Genomic DNA, 21,618 nt, shown 5'->3' on the forward strand with positions numbered 1-21,618 from the left:
TTGTAATCTCCAGGTCACACCGAAGACGCTACTGCGTTCTGAATGTTACGCATTATCAATACAGCGTCTCTGGTTGCACTGGAAGACTGGAGTGTTGGTGGTTTCATGTATGGATATGTATTAATGTTTAGATAGGTATTTATATTTGTATGTCTGTGAGTATGTATGTGTATATGTAGGTATCTGTGTAGATTTCAATGTTGATGTATATGGATGTATCTGTATACATAGGAATACACGTATGTATATACGGGCCCTTACTGCAGAAAGAATGAGAAACAAAGCTTTTTCAAAGTAAAACACACAGTTTATTAGACAAATCAGTACAATAAGTAAAACAGTGTATAAATGTCAGTAGTAGCCCACTATAAGTTCTGATTCTGCCAAGTAACAGCACCAGGACCGTTAAAATATTGGCAGTAGTTGTCTCGGCAGGTCTTCGCATCGTGGGTGTTTCTGCCAGGTAACAATGGTTGAAGGCCTGCAATTGCGGGATCATTTGCACGCCATTCACCGAGCTGCACTTCCCCATTTACTAGGCCCACAGAATCCATGAAGCCAGGTGGACTGTACGCCAAAGCATCGCGACGGCGAAGGAAGTTGTGAAGCACACAACAAGCCAAAACAACGGAGTCTATCGATTCAAGCTTCATGTTAATAGGCGTGTGGAAAACTCTGAAGCGATTGGCCATGATACCGAATGCATTTTCTACAACCCAACGTGCCCTTGACAAACGGTAATTGAAAATTCTTCTTTCCTCTGTTAGACTTTTTTGGGGGAACGGTTTGATAAGATTGGGATGAAGCGGGAAGGCCTCATCACCGACAAAAACAAAATTAAGGTTGCCTCTAGTCTCAGAGTTGGGAGGCAAGTGAAGTTCCCAGTTGTTCAAACGCTCTCCAAAGAGTGTGTGCTCTAAAATGCCACCATCGGAAACCCTTCCGTTCATGCCAACATCTACATTTATAAATTCATAATTCGCGTTAACAAGGGCCATCAGGATGATGCTGAAGTAGCCCTTATAATTAAATAAGTAGGATCCGCTGTTCGGTGGTTGACTGATCCGGACATGTTTCCCGTCCAAAGCCCCACCACAGTTTGGGAACTGCCAAAGCTGCTCAAAATCGGAGGCAATCTTTTTCCATTCCTCCTCCGTGTTGGGAAACTGCATGTAGCTACGTAGACTGTGGAAAATCGCATCACATGTCTCTGGAATTAGAACGCTGAGCAGGGTCCTTGAAATGGCTGAAGAAAAATGCAAGTCTTGTAGCGAGCGCCCGGTGGCCAGGAATCGAAGCGTAACTGCCAATCTTTCATCGGCCGGGATGGCAGCACGCATCACTGTATCCTTCCTGTTATGATCTGGTAATTCAGTACCAAAATGGACATAGAAGTCAGAGCACATACAGTGACCTGACAACAACCCAAAAATATAGAACGAGCTCTGAGACGTGGAAACTCTGCTGACCGCAATCCCTAATCCTCTCCAACCAATACTAGAGGCAGCCGTGGATTGCGCCTAACGCTCCCTATGCAACTCGGCACAGCCTGAGAAACTAGCTAGCCTGAAGATAGAAAAAAAAGCCTACCTTGCCTCAGAGAAATACCCCAAAGGAAAAGGCAGCCCCCACATATAATGACTGTGAGTAAAGATGAAAAGACAAACGTAGAGATGAAATAGATTTAGCAAAGTGAGGCCCGACTTTCTGAACAGAGCGAGGATAGGAAAGGTAACTTTGCAGTCAACACAAAACCCTACAAACAACCACGCAAAGGGGGCAAAAAGACCCTCCGTACCGAACTAACGGCACGGAGGTACACCCTCTGCGTCCCAGAGTTTCCAGCAAGCAAGAAAAAACAAATAAGCAATGCTGGGCAGAAAAAACAGCAAACAAAATAGCAAAGCGGAACTTAGCTATGCAGAGCAGCAGGCCACAGGAACGATCCAGGAGGAAACAGGTCCAAAACTAGAACATTGACTGGAAGCCAGGATCAAAGCACAAGGTGGAGTTAAATAGAGCAGCACCTAACGACTTCACCACATCACCTGAGGAAGGAAACTCAGAAGCTGCAGTACCACTCTCCTCCACCAACGGAAGCTCACAGAGAGAATCAGCCGAAGTACCACTTATGACCACAGGAGGGAGCTCTGCCACAGAATTCACAACAGTACCCCCCCCTTGAGGAGGGGTCACCGAACCCTCACCAGAGCCCCCAGGACGACCAGGATGAGCCATATGAAAGGCACGAACAAGATCGGGAGCATGGACATCAGAGGCAAAGACCCAGGAATTATCTTCCTGAGCATAACCCTTCCACTTAACCAGATACTGGAGTTTCCGTCTTGAAACACGAGAATCCAAAATCTTCTCCACAATATACTCCAACTCCCCCTCCACCAAAATCGGGGCAGGAGGATCAAAAGATGGAACCACAGGTGCCACGTATCTCCGCAACAATGACCTATGGAATACGTTATGAATGGAAAAAGAATCTGGAAGGGTCAGACGAAAAGACACAGGATTAAGAACCTCAGAAATCCTATACGGACCAATGAAACGAGGTTTAAACTTAGGAGAGGAAACCTTCATAGGAATATGACGAGAAGATAACCAAACCAAATCCCCAACACGAAGTCGGGAACCCACACAGTGTCTGCGATTAGCGAAACGTTGAGCCATCTCCTGGGACAAGGTCAAATTGTCCACTACATGAGTCCAAATCTGCTGCAACCTGTCCACCACAGTATCCACACCAGGACAGTCCGAAGACTCAACCTGCCCTGAAGAGAAACGAGGATGGAACCCAGAGTTGCAGAAAAACGGCGAAACCAAGGTAGCCGAGCTGGCCCGATTATTAAGGGCGAACTCAGCCAAAGGCAAAAAGGACACCCAGTCGTCCTGATCAGCAGAAACAAAGCATCTCAGATATGTTTCCAAGGTCTGATTGGTTCGTTCGGTCTGGCCATTAGTCTGAGGATGGAAAGCCGAGGAAAAAGACAAGTCAATGCCCATCCTAGCCCAAAAGGCCCGCCAAAACCTCGAAACAAACTGGGAACCTCTGTCAGAAACGATATTCTCTGGAATGCCATGTAAACGAACCACATGCTGGAAGAACAATGGCACCAAATCAGAGGAGGAAGGTAATTTAGACAAGGGTACCAAATGGACCATCTTAGAGAAGCGATCACAAACCACCCAAATGACTGACATTTTTTGAGAGACGGGAAGATCTGAAATAAAATCCATAGAGATATGTGTCCAAGGCCTCTTCGGGACCGGCAAGGGCAAAAGCAACCCACTGGCACGAGAACAGCAGGGCTTAGCCCGAGCACAAATCCCACAGGACTGCACAAAAGAACGCACATCCCGCGACAGAGATGGCCACCAAAAGGATCTAGCCACTAACTCTCTGGTACCAAAGATTCCAGGATGACCAGCCAATACCGAACAATGAACCTCAGAGATAACTTTATTCGTCCACCTATCAGGGACAAACAGTTTCTCCGCTGGGCAACGATCAGGTTTATTAGCCTGAAATTTTTGCAGCACCCGCCGCAAATCAGGGGAGATGGCAGACACAATTACTCCCTCTTTGAGAATACCCGCCGGCTCAGATAAACCCGGAGAGTCGGGCACAAAACTCCTAGACAGAGCATCCGCCTTCACATTTTTAGAGCCCGGAAGGTACGAAATCACAAAGTCAAAACGGGCAAAAAACAGCGACCAACGAGCCCGTCTAGGATTCAACCGCTTGGCAGACTCGAGATAAGTCAAGTTCTTATGATCAGTCAAGACCACCACACGATGCTTAGCTCCTTCAAGCCAATGACGCGACTCCTCGAATGCCCACTTCATGGCCAGCAACTCTCGATTACCAACATCATAATTTCGCTCAGCAGGCGAAAACTTCCTGGAAAAGAAGGCGCATGGTTTCATCACCGAGCAATCAGAACTTCTCTGCGACAAAACAGCCCCTGCTCCAATCTCAGAAGCATCAACCTCGACCTGGAAAGGAAGCGAAACATCTGGTTGACACAACACAGGGGCAGAAGAAAAACGACGCTTCAACTCTTGAAAAGCTTCCACAGCAGCAGAAGACCAATTGACCACATCAGCACCCTTCTTGGTCAAATCGGTCAATGGTTTAGCAATACTAGAAAAATTGCAGATAAAGCGACGATAAAAATTAGCAAAGCCCAGGAACTTTTGCAGACTTTTCAGAGATGTCGGCTGAGTCCAATCATGAATGGCTTGGACCTTAACAGGGTCCATCTCGATAGTAGAAGGGGAAAAAATGAACCCCAAAAATGAAACCTTCTGAACACCAAAGAGACACTTTGATCCCTTCACAAACAAAGAATTAGCACGCAGGACCTGAAACACCGTTCTGACCTGCTTCAAATGAGACTCCCAATCATCCGAGAAGATCAAAATGTCATCCAAGTACACAATCAGGAATTTATCCAGGTACTCTCGGAAGATGTCATGCATAAAGGACTGAAACACTGATGGAGCATTGGCAAGTCCGAATGGCATTACTAGATACTCAAAATGGCCCTCGGGCGTATTAAATGCAGTTTTCCATTCATCGCCTCGCTTAATACGCACAAGATTATACGCACCACGAAGATCTATCTTGGTGAACCAACTAGCCCCCTTAATCCGAGCAAACAAATCAGATAACAACGGCAAGGGGTACTGAAATTTAACCGTGATCTTATTAAGAAGGCGGTAATCTATACAAGGTCTCAGCGAACCATCCTTCTTGGCCACAAAAAAGAACCCTGCTCCTAATGGCGACGATGACGGGCGAATATGCCCTTTCTCCAAGGACTCCTTCACGTAACTCCGCATAGCGGCATGCTCAGGCACAGATAAATTAAACAGTCGACCCTTTGGGAATTTACTACCAGGAATCAAATCGATAGCACAATCACAATCCCTATGCGGAGGTAGGGTATCAGACTTGGGCTCATCAAATACATCCCGGTAATCAGACAAGAACTCTGGAACCTCAGAAGGGGTGGATGACGAAATAGACAGAAATGGGACATCACCATGTACCACCTGACAACCCCAGCTGGACACAGACATGGATTTCCAATCTAATACTGGATTATGGACTTGTAGCCATGGCAACCCCAACACGACCACATCATGCAGATTATGCAATACCAGAAAGCGAATAGCCTCCTGATGTGCAGGAGCCATGTACATGGTCAGCTGGGTCCAGTACTGAGGCTTATTCTTGGCCAAAGGCGTAGCATCAATTCCTCTCAATGGAATAGGACACTGCAAGGGCTCCAAGAAAAACCCACAACGCCTAGCATACTCCAAGTCCATCAAATTCAGGGCAGCACCTGAATCCACAAATGCCATGACAGAATAAGATGACAAAGAGCAGATCAAGGTAACGGACAAAAGAAATTTTGACTGTACCGTACCAATGGTGGCAGACCTAGCGAACCGCTTAGTGCGCTTAGGACAATCAGAGATAGCATGAGTGGAATCACCACAGTAGAAACACAGCCCATTCAGACGTCTGTGTTCTTGCCGTTCAACTCTGGTCAAAGTCCTATCGCACTGCATAGGCTCAGGTTTATGCTCAGGTAATACCGCCAAATGGTGCACAGATTTACGCTCACGCAAGCGTCGACCGATCTGAATGGCCAGAGACATAGACTCATTCAGACCAGCAGGCATAGGAAATCCCACCATGACATCTTTAAGGGCTTCAGAGAGACCCTTTCTGAAAATAGCTGCGAGCGCACCTTCATTCCATTGAGTGAGTACGGACCACTTTCTAAATTTCTGACAATATACCTCTATCTCATCCTGACCCTGACACAGAGCCAGCAAATTTTTCTCTGCCTGATCCACTGAATTAGGTTCATCGTACAGCAATCCGAGCGCCAGGAAAAACGCATCGATATTACTTAATGCAGGATCTCCTGACGCAAGAGAAAATGCCCAGTCCTTAGGGTCGCCACGTAAAAAAGAAATAATGATCCTAACTTGTTGAACTGGGTCACCAGAGGAGCGAGGTTTCAAAGCCAGAAATAGTTTACAATTATTTTTGAAACTCAGAAATTTAGTTCTATCTCCAAAAACCAAATAAGGAATAGGAATTCTTGGTTCTAACATAGAATTCTGAACCACAAAGTCTTGAATATTTTGTACTCTTGCCGTGAGCTGATCCACACATGAAGACAGACCTTTAATGTCCATCGCTACACCTGTGTCCTGAACCACCCAAATGTCTAGGGGAAAAAAAAAGGCAAAACACAGTGCAGAGAAAAAAAAATGGTCTCAGAACTTCTTTTTTCCCTCTATTGAGAATCATTAGTATTTTGGCTTCCAGTACTGTTATGATCTGGTAATTCAGTACCAAAATGGACATAGAAGTCAGAGCACATACAGTGACCTGACAACAACCCAAAAATATAGAACGAGCTCTGAGACGTGGAAACTCTGCTGACCGCAATCCCTAATCCTCTCCAACCAATACTAGAGGCAGCCGTGGATTGCGCCTAACGCTCCCTATGCAACTCGGCACAGCCTGAGAAACTAGCTAGCCTGAAGATAGAAAAAAAAGCCTACCTTGCCTCAGAGAAATACCCCAAAGGAAAAGGCAGCCCCCACATATAATGACTGTGAGTAAAGATGAAAAGACAAACGTAGAGATGAAATAGATTTAGCAAAGTGAGGCCCGACTTTCTGAACAGAGCGAGGATAGGAAAGGTAACTTTGCGGTCAACACAAAACCCTACAAACAACCATGCAAAGGGGGCAAAAAGACCCTCTGTACCGAACTAACGGCACGGAGGTACACCCTCTGCGTCCCAGAGTTTCCAGCAAGCAAGAAAAAACAAATAAGCAATGCTGGGCAGAAAAAACAGCAAACAAAATAGCAAAGCGGAACTTAGCTATGCAGAGCAGCAGGCCACAGGAACGATCCAGGAGGAAACAGGTCCAAAACTAGAACATTGACTGGAAGCCAGGATTAAAGCACAAGGTGGAGTTAAATAGAGCAGCACCTAACGACTTCACCACATCACCTGAGGAAGGAAACTCAGAAGCTGCAGTACCACTCTCCTCCACCAACGGAAGCTCACAGAGAGAATCAGCCGAAGTACCACTTATGACCACAGGAGGGAGCTCTGCCACAGAATTCACAACAGTACCCCCCCCTTGAGGAGGGGTCACCGAACCCTCACCAGAGCCCCCAGGACGACCAGGATGAGCCATATGAAAGGCACGAACAAGATCGGGAGCATGGACATCAGAGGCAAAGACCCAGGAATTATCTTCCTGAGCATAACCCTTCCACTTAACCAGATACTGGAGTTTCCGTCTTGAAACACGAGAATCCAAAATCTTCTCCACAATATACTCCAACTCCCCCTCCACCAAAATCGGGGCAGGAGGATCAACAGATGGAACCACAGATGGAACCACAGAGAGAATCAGCCAAAGTACCACTTGTGACCACAGGAAGGAGCTCTGCCACAGAATTCACAACACCTTCCGTTGAATCAGTGGAGTAATTCTTTCCAGTAAATGTTTGAAGGATTCCTCAGACATCCGCAGATAGTTGCGGAAATCATGAGGATTCTTGTCCTGAAGCTCTCTCACAAGTTGCATGTGGGACAAATCAGACCTCTTCTGCAGCCATTCTCTGGTCCACATGCGACGCTTTCGTTTAGAACGCCTCTCTTGCATCCGGGCCTCATCTTGCCGCCGAGCTTCCTCAACCAGCAATGCAGCAAACACAACAGCACACTGCGCATTGTTCATGATGCTGCACACTGAAACACATAAAAGAAAAAGATGAGAAAGTTAATAAAGAAAAAAAAAAAAAAACTCCATTCCGTTACCATACATGACAGAAAACATGCTGTATGGGTGTGCAAGCACAAGACCCCCTAAAATAGCCCGTGTAAAAGTATATGTACACAGATAGCAGCCAAGCCCTCACTCCATCCCTCCACAGCAATGATAGCAGGAAATTATTTTTAGGTGCCCTATAAAAAATTTAGGGGACAATGAAAACGCACTTGCGACCCCAAACAATACATACCGTACACAATGTATAGTTGTCAGAAGAATCCTTGCAGAACAGATTATCGAAATGGAAGAGGAGTCGCAGGCCGGAGAACTCTACAACGATCTGCAATCCACCACGTGCTCAGGAACAAAGGACGGAAGGGCTATTATGTGTCGCCTCATAGGCATGGCCGCAAACCAATCAGAACGCAGTAGCGACCACCAATCGGAACAGAATGGGCGCGGAAAAGGCAACGCAAATGCACGCCTATATGTCGGTGTCTGAGTCGTCAATGAGGTCGTTGGTAAGGTGTCAAACAAAGCGATGTGTGTTCCCCAGCGGGACCTCAACGATCAAAAAATGGTCCAGGCCATTCCGACACGACCAGCGATCTCACAGCAGGGGCCTGATCGCTGCTACGTGTCACACATAGTGAGATCGCTACTGAGATCGCTGTTGCGTCACAAAACTTGTGACTCAGCAGCGATCTCGCTAGCGATCTCGCTACGTGAGACGGGGCCTTTAGTCTACAGAGAAAAGTCTGATTACTTTGGAAGACAGAGAATGTTTATGATGTATATCAGATTGTTCACCGTGCGAATGTGTAAGAAGACAGGACAATTTTACTTACACTAGCTTTAAATAAAATTCTATTTCTATGAAGTAGAGTCTAAGTTGCAAATTTGGTCCTTGAGTATTCTTAAAATCCAACGGAATGAGGACTCTTGGTATATGCTTTCTATTTGGTGTCTACTTATCATAAACAATTTTAACTTTTAATAGACTGTAAACATATTCCCACAAGATCAAACCATTTCCACTTGAATTCATTTTGTCAAATACCCCATAGTGACTTCTGCATTAAACAAATCTTTCATTCCAAGTCAAATCTCCTCTTCATTTCCTTTTGGGATATACTAATCATTCCTAAGACTTTTTTAATAGAACTTTTATTTCTTCCAGTTTCATCCTCACTTTATTATGTTATTTATGATTTCCCTCATACACTCTTTCAATGGTTCAAAGAAAATGACTGATCTGCAAACCAATTTTAGTTTTTCTAAAAAAAAAAAAGCCACGACCAATTTTAAGTTACTGTGTTCCTGTACTGATTTTTAGAACTATTTTACAACTTCATATTAGACTTGCCTCACATTTTTTATCTAGTTTTAGGATATGTTTAAATACGCATTGGTTAATAAAATTTCATGGTGGAAATGGTGAAATCCATTTTTATAGCAGTACTAGTCAACTTACGCTGCAAATATTCTCTGCAAATGTATGCATAATATTTTTTAAAATCTCATACACAGGGCAGCTACGGTAATTCACAGCAGACATTCCATCCAGGTCCGCTGCATATGTAGATTTGCAGTATACACTGTTTCTAAAGGCCTCACATTTGCAAGCAGACATATTATTGGGATCCATTTTTATTTAAGCCTGGGATGTCACTTAGTGCTATAGATAAAAAAAAAAAAAACATTTGCATATGTTTTACCAGTATATATTTTGATCCATCGGGAATAGATCAGAATAAATCTATCAATGCATATTATTGTATGACAGATTTTTTTTTTACTCAAGCTTTCATTGTACCAATTAATTAACCACTTACTGATGTTGGGTGTACTAGTACAACTGATATTGGCTTCCTAACTTTGATATATACTGGTGTGTATATAAAAGCTCAAAATGTTAGAATTATGTTTTTTCAGCCACCACAACATCACAAACGAAAATGCAATAAGAGGCAATGAAAACATTGTATCTGCCCCAAAAAAGTATCAGCAAAAAGCGTCTGCTAAAGATCCACAAAACAAACCTTCACACAGCTCCTTCACCTGAATCCTGAAAATGGCAGCAGAAGCACCTTTTTTATTTTTACAATATTCTGATTTTTATTCACCACCTAAATGAAAAAAAACTTTGCACATTTGGTATTGGTGTAATCATATTTCCCTGAAGAATCATATTATAAGGTAATTTTTACTGTGGAATCACTCCCCTTCCCTTCTGTGCATCCATTTACAGTAGTAATACTGCCCCCTGTATCTCCATATAATATTAGTGTCACTTGTGCTTCTATATTGTAATAGTGCCATCATTTGTGCCTCTATTTAGCAGTAGAGCCGACATTGCACCTCTATATAGTAATACTGCCCCCTGTGTGCACCCATATTTCAACAATGTGTGCTTCCACATAGTAAGAATGCCCTCATTCGGCATCTATGCTTTAATAGTGCCCCTTGTGTGCCTCCATATAGTAATAGGGCCCCTTCTGTGCCTCCATATAGTAATAGTGTCCCATCTCTGTCTCCACATAGTAATAGTGCCCCATCTGTGCCTCCACAAAGCAAGAGTGCTACCCTGTGTATTTCCATGTAGTAGTATAGTAATTTAAAAATAAGCTGGAACTCATCTACCTTACTTCTATAGACTATAATGGTGTCGGTGGAGCGATCGAGCACTCTGACGTGCATCATTTTCAGGCCTGTACGCCTACTGGAGGTAGACACTCAGATGTAGCAAAACAAACAAGATTCCGAACTGAGCGGCACCAGGTAACTAGCAATCTTCACAGGCTATAGAACATATGGGACCGGCTTTCCATCAGACTTAAAACACAACAATTGATGCATCCATGGGCGGTGAGTGCCACATCTTTTATGCGTACATAGTGTGTAACTCAGATGTAGCAGATTGCGCCTGAGTGTCCGCCTCCAGTAGGCCTATACATCCAAAAATTATGTGCGGCAGAGCTCACGTTAGCTCTGCCGACACCATAGCAGTCTATGGCTCTGTCGGAGCATATGTCTGATTCCCATTTTGCGGGAGGTTCAGACGTAAGCCCGGACAGGCTTGAACGCAGTGTGAAAGCCCCTTAAGTAAAGGAACAGGACATCAATGGCTCTCTGCTCTGCGCCAGTTTTTAACAGTAACTGCAACTTATGCATGCAGATATTACTAAAAGTGATGTTTAGTTTGGAGCAGCCCGTCTGGCACTCACCAAATTTTCCAAATTAACATTCAGGCCCTAGTATAAATGAAACTCTATAGAAATGTTTATAAATACTACGTACTACAAAAAAATACTACAACCATAAATAAAAAATGTACTGCTATGAAGTGGCCAGATAATCCTCAAGGTAGTGGCTGATCAATGCTAAAATACCATGACGAAAGCAAAGAGCAGCACAGTGATCGAGTAATTGACCCCCCTGCCCCATTCACAATCTGGTACAGAGGTCATTAGGTTTCATAGCTGCCCCAGGAAGGATAGAAGATGGCTGATAAACTATAGTCTGTATCTGCGGAGAGAGTCTTCATCTCCCCTAAATAGATGAAAAGTAAAAACACAAATGGGAAAACATATGTATAAGCACATTACATTGGAATATTTATATTAATTAGGCATAGATATGTGCTGATAAATCTGTTGCTGTTCACATGCAAGTGTTTGTTTTACATCTGAGCGACTTTGGTTATTATTTGACAAAATAAAAACTTTAGCTTTAGCGTCTTATAGTTTGACAGATGGGCATAGAGTGGCATTAAATACAGTGGGAATTGCAATATCCAGACACGATGCAGGGGGCATGCCCAAAGCAACTGGAGAAGGAGATTGTACCAAGTCCTGTGCCCAAAATTTGGGACATGGTATAAAATGTAACTGAGAATCTTGGCCTTCACCAAGTGGAAAGAAATGTACTTTCAAAAAAAGGTATGACATTTTAGTGGGAATTGAAATTTATAGGTGGGGTGGCTGTTTCCAGACATTTTCTGGAATGGTGTGATATCAGTGGATGCTAATAAGGATATTTGGACAGAAAGATAACTGTGAAGGAAAGGAGAGATGATTTCAGCCACATAAAATTCTAGTACTCCGGATCAACAAACCAGCCAAAAGCAGCACAACCAAGAGTGTAAGGTGATTTTAGCTTTCATCTGCACCTGTCAGCCAGAGAGAACATGCTGCCCAGCGTCCATATACAATAAAATCGCATATAAATGTTGCTGCCAGCTAAAAACATTTCCACGTCTCATGATCAAGATTTAGAGGCATGTCTCATTAAAGAGCAGTTTTAAAAGGTTTAATAGAATTGGACATAAATAACTAAATTCATTGTAAAATGTCATAATTTTATATATATATATATATATATATATATATATATATATATATATACACAGTACATTTCTATACTAATATATCTTGTACATCTACTGTGTATATTGTATATAAGATACAGTAGTATATTAACATATATATATATATATATACTGTATATATATATATATATATATATATATATATATACAGTGCTCAGCATAAAGGTATTCACCCTTTTTGAAAAGTAGGATTTTAATCAATATCTCCCTCAATGCAAGAACAATTTCCAAAACTTTGATAAGACTGAGTCTCATAGAACATTTCTTTAACCCATAACATGAAAGTAAGACTAATATAACTTTCATTCGAAAAATCTGAAAATCTTCAGTTTGACTCAAATTAGTTGATGCAAAAATGAATACACCCAACATCAACAACTGCTACATCTAGTATTTTGTATGACCTCCATGATTTTCAAGGCCAGCACCAAGTCTTCTAGGCATGGAATGAACAAGTTGGTGACATGTTGCAACATCTATGTTTTTCTATTCAAGAATGAGCCTGGATGCTGGATGGAGAGTGATGCTCAACTTGTTCAGATCAAGAGACATACTGGGCCACTAAATTACTTTCATCCTGATCTTTTTCAGAAATGCAACATATGTGTGTTTTGGATCAATGTCATGGAAAAATGCATGTCTGCCAAGGGCGCTAAGTGATGGAAGCATCTTTTGCTTTCAATATAGAGTAGTACACCTGTAAATTCATGATTGTATAGTATCATCAATTAAATGTAGCTCCCTGACACTAAAAGCCCTATATCGGAACAATGCCATCACCTTGTTTCACTGTAGGCACCATGCGTTATTCTTTGTACTCCTCATCTTTGTGACATCATACAGTTTTGAAGCTATCAGTTCCAAAAACATGTATCTTGTCATATCACTCCAGAGTAGAGTCCCAGTAGACTTAGGACTTAGGATAGGCTCTCTTTATGGACAACACCCAGTCATGCCATTCCTTTGCAGTGTACGCCATATTGTGTCAGGGGAAAAACCTCACCACTTTGGCTTTCTACTTCTTTAGATAACTAGAAGAGTAAATGGAAATGGATGATTAATATATGCACACACAAATAGCAAAATCAAATTTATAAGGCAATAGATGTGTTATGATTTCACTACTCATAGTGTTGAAAGGAAGGAAAATCCCCCTATAGGATCAGGGCCATGCTAGGCTTCCAAGATTGTGATTAACAGCTCAGCTGTCCAATCTGGCCAGGCCTGTGGGGTTTCCTCCAGGTGTTGCCTTTTTTGACTGATTACCTGGGTATTTAGCTAGCTAACAATGATTAGAACATTGCCAGTTGTACCTTAGCTCAAGTGGTGTTTGTTTGCTCTGATGTCAGAGTTCTTATATTCTGATCTTTGTTGCCTGTCCTTGGATTTTCCTTTGACCTTCCATTTGCATATCCCTTTTTTCTTGATCTGCTACATTTTTGGAATTCTGACCCTGGACTGTGACCTGACTAGACCTTTGTCTCAACCCTCTCTTTATGATGTACCTTCCTGGCTTATGACCTTGATCTCCTTGACTTCACTGACTCATGGCTTGTCCATTAGAAGTGACTCTGCATCACAATATGCCATAAATATGTATGTATTGTAGGGGTTGTACTCACTTGGGTGCGACGGGAGGAAAAACAGGAGTCTTGTCCCTTTAAAAGTTCATATGGGGGTTTATTGCTTCATAAACCCAGAGGCCAAAAAGAGAAAGTAACACCCTTTAGCTCAGGCAACAGTAAATACAAATGTCCATAGCAGCGTTCTGGTGCACTAGGCCTGTGGGCACACAGGCTGAAGTAATGTCCAGTATTCAGGCTCTGTCTGGAGCCACACACACAGGAGGCCTTCTCCCGCCTAACAACAAGACCATGTGCCAAACAACAGCCTCCATTACATAAGCCTGAACAACACCCAGAGGTGAGGTATGTGGGTAGCCAGACCCACCCATCTCTCATAGCTACCCGCAACCCGGACCCAGGTGCACCAAACAACATCTTAGTGCTTACATGCACTAAAGATAATACTCTGAATTACATCACAGAGACAAGCCACCTCTGTGACACATACCTCCCATTGATTACGCAGCCATTAGTCTCCTTACAATATATATACATATACTGTATATATATTGTAGTGTGGCTAATGGTGACATAGTCGATCGGAGGTATGTGTCACAGAGATGGCTTGTCTCTGTAATGTAACCCAGAGTATTTTCTCTAGTGCATGAAAGCACTAAGAGGTTCGTTTGTTACACCAGGGACTGGGTTGTGGGTAGCTATGAGAGACAGGCAGGACTGGCTACCCACATACCTCACCTCTGGATGTGGTTACAGCCTATATCATGGAGGCTGTTGTTTGGCACATGGTCTGTGTATTGGGAGGGAGAAGGCCTCCTGTGTGTTTGGCTTCAGACCGAGCCTGAATACTGGACACTAACCAAGCATGTGTGCCCACAGGCCTGATGGTGCAGAGCCCTGCTAAGGACATTGTGACTTTGTTTTGCCTGACCTAAAGGCTGTTTTCTTTCTGTTTGTGCTTCTGAGGTTTATGAAGCAATAAACCCACATGAACTTTTAAAGAAACAAGCCTCCTGTTTTCCTCCTGTTGCACCCGAGTGAGTACAACCATTACAATATATATATATATATATATATATATATATATATATATATGTATATACATATATATATATATATAAATATATACACACACGTATGAATACTTGCATGTGCAGCGCCCCAGGGTCCTGACCGAGTACCACAGGTGGTGTCACGAACATTTCCCCTTTAAAGACCTTTCCTCCTTTTATTAACGAACCTACCGAGGGCCACGGACCGGGTCAGCCACCGTGACATCCCCCTTGAGAACCGAAGGGCCCAGCTGCCTACAGGGGCGCTCCACATGCATGTGTATATATACATCAGACCATAATGCCAGACAGACAAATCAGCAAAAAACACAATAAACAATAAGGGTATGTTTCCACGGTCAGGAAACCTTCAGGATTTGCAGCGGATTGGACGCTGCGTAAAGACACAGCGTCCAATCCGCATTGTCCAGATGTTACAGCACAGTGGAGGGGATTTTATTAAATCCCGTCTCCACTATGCGCGCAGGGCTGCTTCCGGCGGCACTGTGTAGCTGGACATGCGGCGCGTCTTTCCTGACCGCAGCATGTCTATTTATCTTGCAGAGATGCTCCGTCTCCGCAAGATAAAAAACACATTCTATGAATGCAATGCGGTGATTCCGTATGTGTTCAATGAACACATCCGGAATCACTGCGTGTACAACAGGGGGCAGCGCTTTGGGCGGAGCGGGGTATGCGCTGCGTCCAAAGCGCAGGGAATCCTGAAAGTGGAGACATAGCCTAACAGAGCAAAGGCTGATAAATAAGTCAATGAATCACGTAATCACATAATAAACAGATAAACACTTTATTAATAAAAAATATTGATGTGCAATGGACATGTAATAGGATACAAAAGGGGCGCACATCCAAATGTGAAACAATACAAAAAGACATAACATTTTATGTGCAAATGTATTAATGTATGAAGGAAGGAGATCTGTTGTTTAGAGTTACAATATAATGAATGATAGCCTGCACTGTGCTATATCAAGACCATGTATATAGAGAGATGTAATATACAAGCCAAATAAGTTGATTGTGTATAAGTCAATTGTATATAGACAGCCTGTAATTCGCTAGATCAAGACCATATATATATAGAGAGAGAGGTATGATAAAAAAAACAGATAAGATATGGATATATGTCTGCATAGAAATGTTGAGTATAAAGGCACAAGCAGTCAGTCAGATAACATATTAGATGTCTAATAGATCTAATAGGCATAATAGAAGCATAATACCTAGGTATACTATAGCAGAGACTCGCTAGGGACATCCACTCTGACACGTGTTTCGGCATTGCTTTTGTCATATACAGTATCAGTCACACATCAGAGCTCTATTCCTAATTTCAAATTTTCTAACTAAAATCTCCCAGCATTTCTTAATGGTTTAATGCTTGAGCAGGTATATATAGTGGGGCAAAAAAGTATTTAGTCAGTCAGCAATAGTGCAAGTTCCACCACTTAAAAAGATGAGAGGCGTCTGTAATTTACATCATAGGTAGACCTCAACTATGGGAGACAAACTGAGAAAAAAAAATCCAGAAAATCACATTGTCTGTTTTTTTAACATTTTATTTGCATATTATGGTGGAAAATAAGTATTTGGTCAGAAACAAACAATCAAGATTTCTGGCTCTCACAGACCTGTAACTTCTTCTTTAAGAGTCTCATCTTTCCTCCACTCATTACCTGTAGTAATGGCACCTGTTTAAACTTGTTATCAGTATAAAAAGACACCTGTGCACACCCTCAAACAGTCTGACTCCAAACTCCACTATGGTGAAGACCAAAGAGCTGTCAAAGGACACCAGAAACAAAATTGTAGCCCTGCACCAGGCTGGGAAGACTGAATCTGCAATAGCCAACCAGCTTGGAGTGAAGAAATCAACAGTGGGAGCAATAATTAGAAAATGGAAGACATACAAGACCACTGATAATCTCCCTCGATCTGGGGCTCCACGCAAAATCCCACCCCGTGGGGTCAGAATGATCACAAGAACGGTGAGCAAAAATCCCAGAACCACGCGGGGGGACCTAGTGAATGAACTGCAGAGAGCTGGGACCAATGTAACAAGGCCTACCATAAGTAACACACTACGCCACCATGGACTCAGACCCTGCAGTGCCAGACGTGTCCCACTGCTTAAGCCAGTACATGTCCGGGCCCGTCTGAAATTTGCTAGAGAGCATTTGGATGATCCAGAGGAGTTTTGGGAGAATGTCCTATGGTCTGATGAAACCAAACTGGAACTGTTTGGTAGAAACACAACTTGTCGTGTTTGGAGGAAAAAGAATACTGAGTTATGACTGGGCAGTTAACTTACAGGGTTACAGTCTGTTTAGAAAGGATCGTAAAAATCGGAGAGGAGGAGGGGTTTGTCTCTATGTAAAGTCTTGTCTAAAGTCCACTTTAAGGGAGGATATTAGCGAAGGGAATGAGGATGTCGAGTCCATATGGGTTGAAATTCATGGAGGGAAAAATGGTAACAAAATTCTCATTGGGGTCTGTTACAAACCCACAAATATAACAGAAAGCATGGAAAGTCTACTTCCAAAGCAGATAGATGAAGCTGCAACCCATAATGAGGTCCTGGTTATGGGGGACTTTAACTACCCGGATATTAACTGGGAAACAGAAACCTGTGAAACCCATAAAGGCAACAGGTTTCTGCTAATAACCAAGAAAAATTATCTTTCACAATTGGTGCAGAATCCAACCAGAGGAGCAGCACTTTTAAACCTAATACTATCTAATAGACCTGACAGAATAACAAATCTGCAGGTGGTTGGGCATTTAGGAAATAGCGACCACAATATTGTGCAGTTTCACCTGTCTTTCACTAGGGGGACTTGTCAGGGAGTCACAAAAACATTGAACTTTAGGAAGGCAAAGTTTTAACAGCTTAGAGATGCCCTTAATCTGGTAGACTGGGACAATATCCTCAGAAATGAGAATACAGATAATAAATGGGAAATGTTTAAGAACATCCTAAATAGGCAGTGTAAGCGGTTCATACCTTGTGGGAATAAAAGGACTAGAAATAGGAAAAACCCAATGTGGCTAAACAAAGAAGTAAGACAGGCAATTAACAGTAAAAAGAAAGCATTTGCACTACTAAAGCAGGATGGCACCATTGAAGCTCTAAAAAACTATAGGGAGAAAAATACTTTATCTAAAAAACTAATTAAAGCTGCCAAAAAGGAAACAGAGAAGCACATTGCTAAGGAGAGTAAAACTAATCCCAAACTGTTCTTCAACTATATCAATAGTAAAAGAATAAAAACTGAAAATGTAGGCCCCTTAAAAAATAGTGAGGAAAGAATGGTTGTAGATGACAAGGAAAAAGCTAACATATTAAACACCTTCTTCTCCACGGTATTCACGGTGGAAAATGAAATGCTAGGTGAAATCCCAAGAAACAATGAAAACCCTATATTAAGGGTCACCAATCTAACCCAAGAAGAGGTGCGGAACCGGCTAAATAAGATTAAAATAGATAAATCTCCGGGTCCGGATGGCATACACCCACGAGTACTAAGAGAACTAAGTAATGTAATAGATAAACCATTATTTCTTATTTTTAGTGACTCTATAGCGACAGGGTCTGTTCCGCAGGACTGGCGCATAGCAAATGTGGTGCCAATATTCAAAAAGGGCTCTAAAAGTGAACCTGGAAATTATAGGCCAGTAAGTCTAACCTCTATTGTTGGTAAAATATTTGAAGGGTTTCTGAGGGATGTTATTCTGGATTATCTCAATGAGAATAACTGTTTAACTCCATATCAGCATGGGTTTATGAGAAATCGCTCCTGTCAAACCAATCTAATCAGTTTTTATGAAGAGGTAAGCTATAGACTGGACCACGGTGAGTCATTGGACGTGGTATATCTCGATTTTTCCAAAGCGTTTGATACCGTGCCGCACAAGAGGTTGGTACACAAAATGAGAATGCTTGGTCTGGGGGAAAATGTGTGTAAATGGGTTAGTAACTGGCTTAGTGATAGAAAGCAGAGGGTGGTTATAAATGGTATAGTCTCTAACTGGGTCGCTGTGACCAGTGGGGTACCGCAGGGGTCAGTATTGGGACCTGTTCTCTTCAACATATTCATTAATGATCTGGTAGAAGGTTTACACAGTAAAATATCGATATTTGCAGATGATACAAAACTATGTAAAGCAGTTAATACAAGAGAAGATAGTATTCTGCTACAGATGGATCTGGATAAGTTGGAAACTTGGGCTGAAAGGTGGCAGATGAGGTTTAACAATGATAAATGTAAGGTTATACACATGGGAAGAGGGAATCAATATCACCATTACACACTGAACGGGAAACCACTGGGTAAATCTGACAGGGAGAAGGACTTGGGGATCCTAGTTAATGATAAACTTACCTGGAGCAGCCAGTGCCAGGCAGCAGCTGCCAAGGCAAACAGGATCATGGGGTGCATTAAAAGAGGTCTGGATACACATGATGAGAGCATTATACTGCCTCTGTACAAATCCCTAGTTAGACCGCACATGGAGTACTGTGTCCAGTTTTGGGCACCGGTGCTCAGGAAGGATATAATGGAACTAGAGAGAGTACAAAGGAGGGCAACAAAATTAATAAAGGGGATGGGAGAACTACAATACCCAGATAGATTAGCGAAATTAGGATTATTTAGTCTAGAAAAAAGACGACTGAGGGGCGATCTAATAACCATGTATAAGTATATAAGGGGACAATACAAATATCTCGCTGAGGATCTGTTTATACCAAGGAAGGTGACGGGCACAAGGGGGCATTCTTTGCGTCTGGAGGAGAGAAGGTTTTTCCACCAACATAGAAGAGGATTCTTTACTGTTAGGGCAGTGAGAATCTGGAATTGCTTTCCTGAGGAGGTGGTGATGGCGAACTCAGTCGAGGGGTTCAAGAGAGGCCTGGATGTCTTCCTGGAGCAGAACAATATTGTATCATACAATTATTAGGTTCTGTAGAAGGACGTAGATCTGGGGATTTATTATGATGGAATATAGGCTGAACTGGATGGACAAATGTCTTTTTTCGGCCTTACTAACTATGTTACTATGTTACTATGTTACTATGAGTTGCATCCATCAAACACCATACCTACTGTAAAGCATGGTGGTGGAAACATCATGCTTTGGGGCTGTTTCTCTGCAAAGGGGCCAGGACGACTGATCCGGGTACATGAAAGAATGAATGGGGCCATGTATCGTGAGATTTTGAGTGCAAACCTCCTTCCATGAGCAAGGGCATTGAAGATGAAACGTGGCTGGGTCTTTCAACATGACAATGATCCAAAGCACACCGCCAGGGCAACGAAGGAGTGGTTTCGTAAGAAGCATTTCAAGGTCCTGGAGTGGCCTAGCCAGTCTCCAGATCTCAACCCTATAGAAAACCTTTGGAGGGAGTTGAAAGTCCGTGTTGCCAAGCGAAAAGCCAAAAACATCACTGCTCTAGAGGAGATCTGCATGGAGGAATGGGCCAACATACCAACAACAGTGTGTGGCAACCTTGTGAAGACTTACAGAAAACGTTTGACCTCTGTCATTGCCAACAAAGGATATATTACAAAGTATTGAGAGGAAACTTTGTTTCGGACCAAATACTTATTTTCCACCATAATATGCAAATAAAATGTTAAAAAAACAGACAATGTGATTTTCTGGATTTTTTTTTCTCAGTTTGTCTCCCATAGTTGAGGTCTACCTATGATGTAAATTACAGACGCCTCTCATCTTTTTAAGTGGTGGAACTTGCACTATTGCTGACTGACTAAATACTTTTTTGCCCCACTGCATTTGCTGATTTGTATTCCATGAAATGTCATCTTTCCTTCTTGCAAAAATTAGTGAAAGTAGCGGTCACTGGGGAGCGCCAGGAAAACGGTGAATGAGGTAAATAAAATTAATGAGTCGTCCAATGCAGCTCCAGCCGTAAACCTCCAATGGAGGATAGTATCTGGGACAATGTAGAAAACGGTCATAGGAGCGCAAAGAACACAAGGACAAGGTAGTAATTCCTTAAGCCCACAACGCGTTTCGACGTTAACCGTCTTCATCAGGTTTACTGTCGATGAAGATGGTTTATTGTCGAAACGCGTTGTGGGCTTAAGAAATTTTGAAAACAAAAGACTGGCGGGCACCACTACAAGGGATCTCCCATCGCATGCCACTAATACAGCTATACTTGGAAAAACAAAGAAAAGGAGGCATGCACAAAGTGGGGATCACCACACTAAAAGTCATACAAAGATTACAAAATTTATTGAAGTCCAAAGACACTGAACACTGCAAGAAAACATTTAAAAACACATAAAAAAACCATATACATGGTAAGTACAAAGACCCATAATAGGGTCTAAAACCCTGGTTCAAAGACCACCCTCACACACAATAATATGATCTAAAGCAGTATGGTACACTGAAAAAAGATATACAAAAACAGTCCTTCCAGCACAGTTAGTATAACATGCAGTTCTAAATTTACATGTAAACAAAGAAAATCCAATCCAATGTACCTATGCAGCAAATATAAGTAGCAAAGATAACCCCCCGTAAATCCTGGGGATGTCAGTCTAACATAGGAGCACAAAGAAAATCGTGCCTGATAGATAGGATAGAGCAATATATAACCTGTATAGAACCCAGTTCCGACCCTTGTAAGGAGTCAGGGAATGCTGCAGGACAAACAGGGAGGGTGGAGAACCAGGACACAGAAAAATGTTTTCTTGCAGTGTTCAGT

The 21,618-nt window shown here is 42.5% G+C and overlaps 1 protein-coding gene across 1 annotated transcript; it reads right to left on the minus strand.

Moving 5' to 3' along the window:
• Positions 1 to 365: 365 nt before the first annotated feature.
• Positions 366 to 7,887, minus strand: LOC138637727 (uncharacterized). The gene is made up of 3 exons (XM_069726632.1): positions 7,881 to 7,887; positions 7,528 to 7,811; positions 366 to 1,349 (listed from the first exon to the last, which is right to left on the minus strand). The coding sequence occupies exons 1-3, from the start codon at positions 7,885 to 7,887 to the stop codon at positions 366 to 368; spliced, it is 1,275 nt and encodes a 424-aa protein (XP_069582733.1).
• Between the last annotated feature and the right edge of the window lie 13,731 nt (positions 7,888 to 21,618).

This window comes from Ranitomeya imitator, chromosome 5 (genome assembly GCF_032444005.1).
Source record: "Ranitomeya imitator isolate aRanImi1 chromosome 5, aRanImi1.pri, whole genome shotgun sequence".
Taxonomy (NCBI): domain Eukaryota; kingdom Metazoa; phylum Chordata; class Amphibia; order Anura; family Dendrobatidae; genus Ranitomeya; species Ranitomeya imitator.

What these genes read in the sequence shown, in the direction of transcription:
- LOC138637727 (XM_069726632.1), bottom strand. An exon ending in CTCCACTGATTCAACGGAAG is followed by an intron (nt 1,350 to 7,527) that starts GTGTTGTGAATT and finishes CATAACAGGAAG; the next exon opens with GATACAGTGATGCGTGCTGC.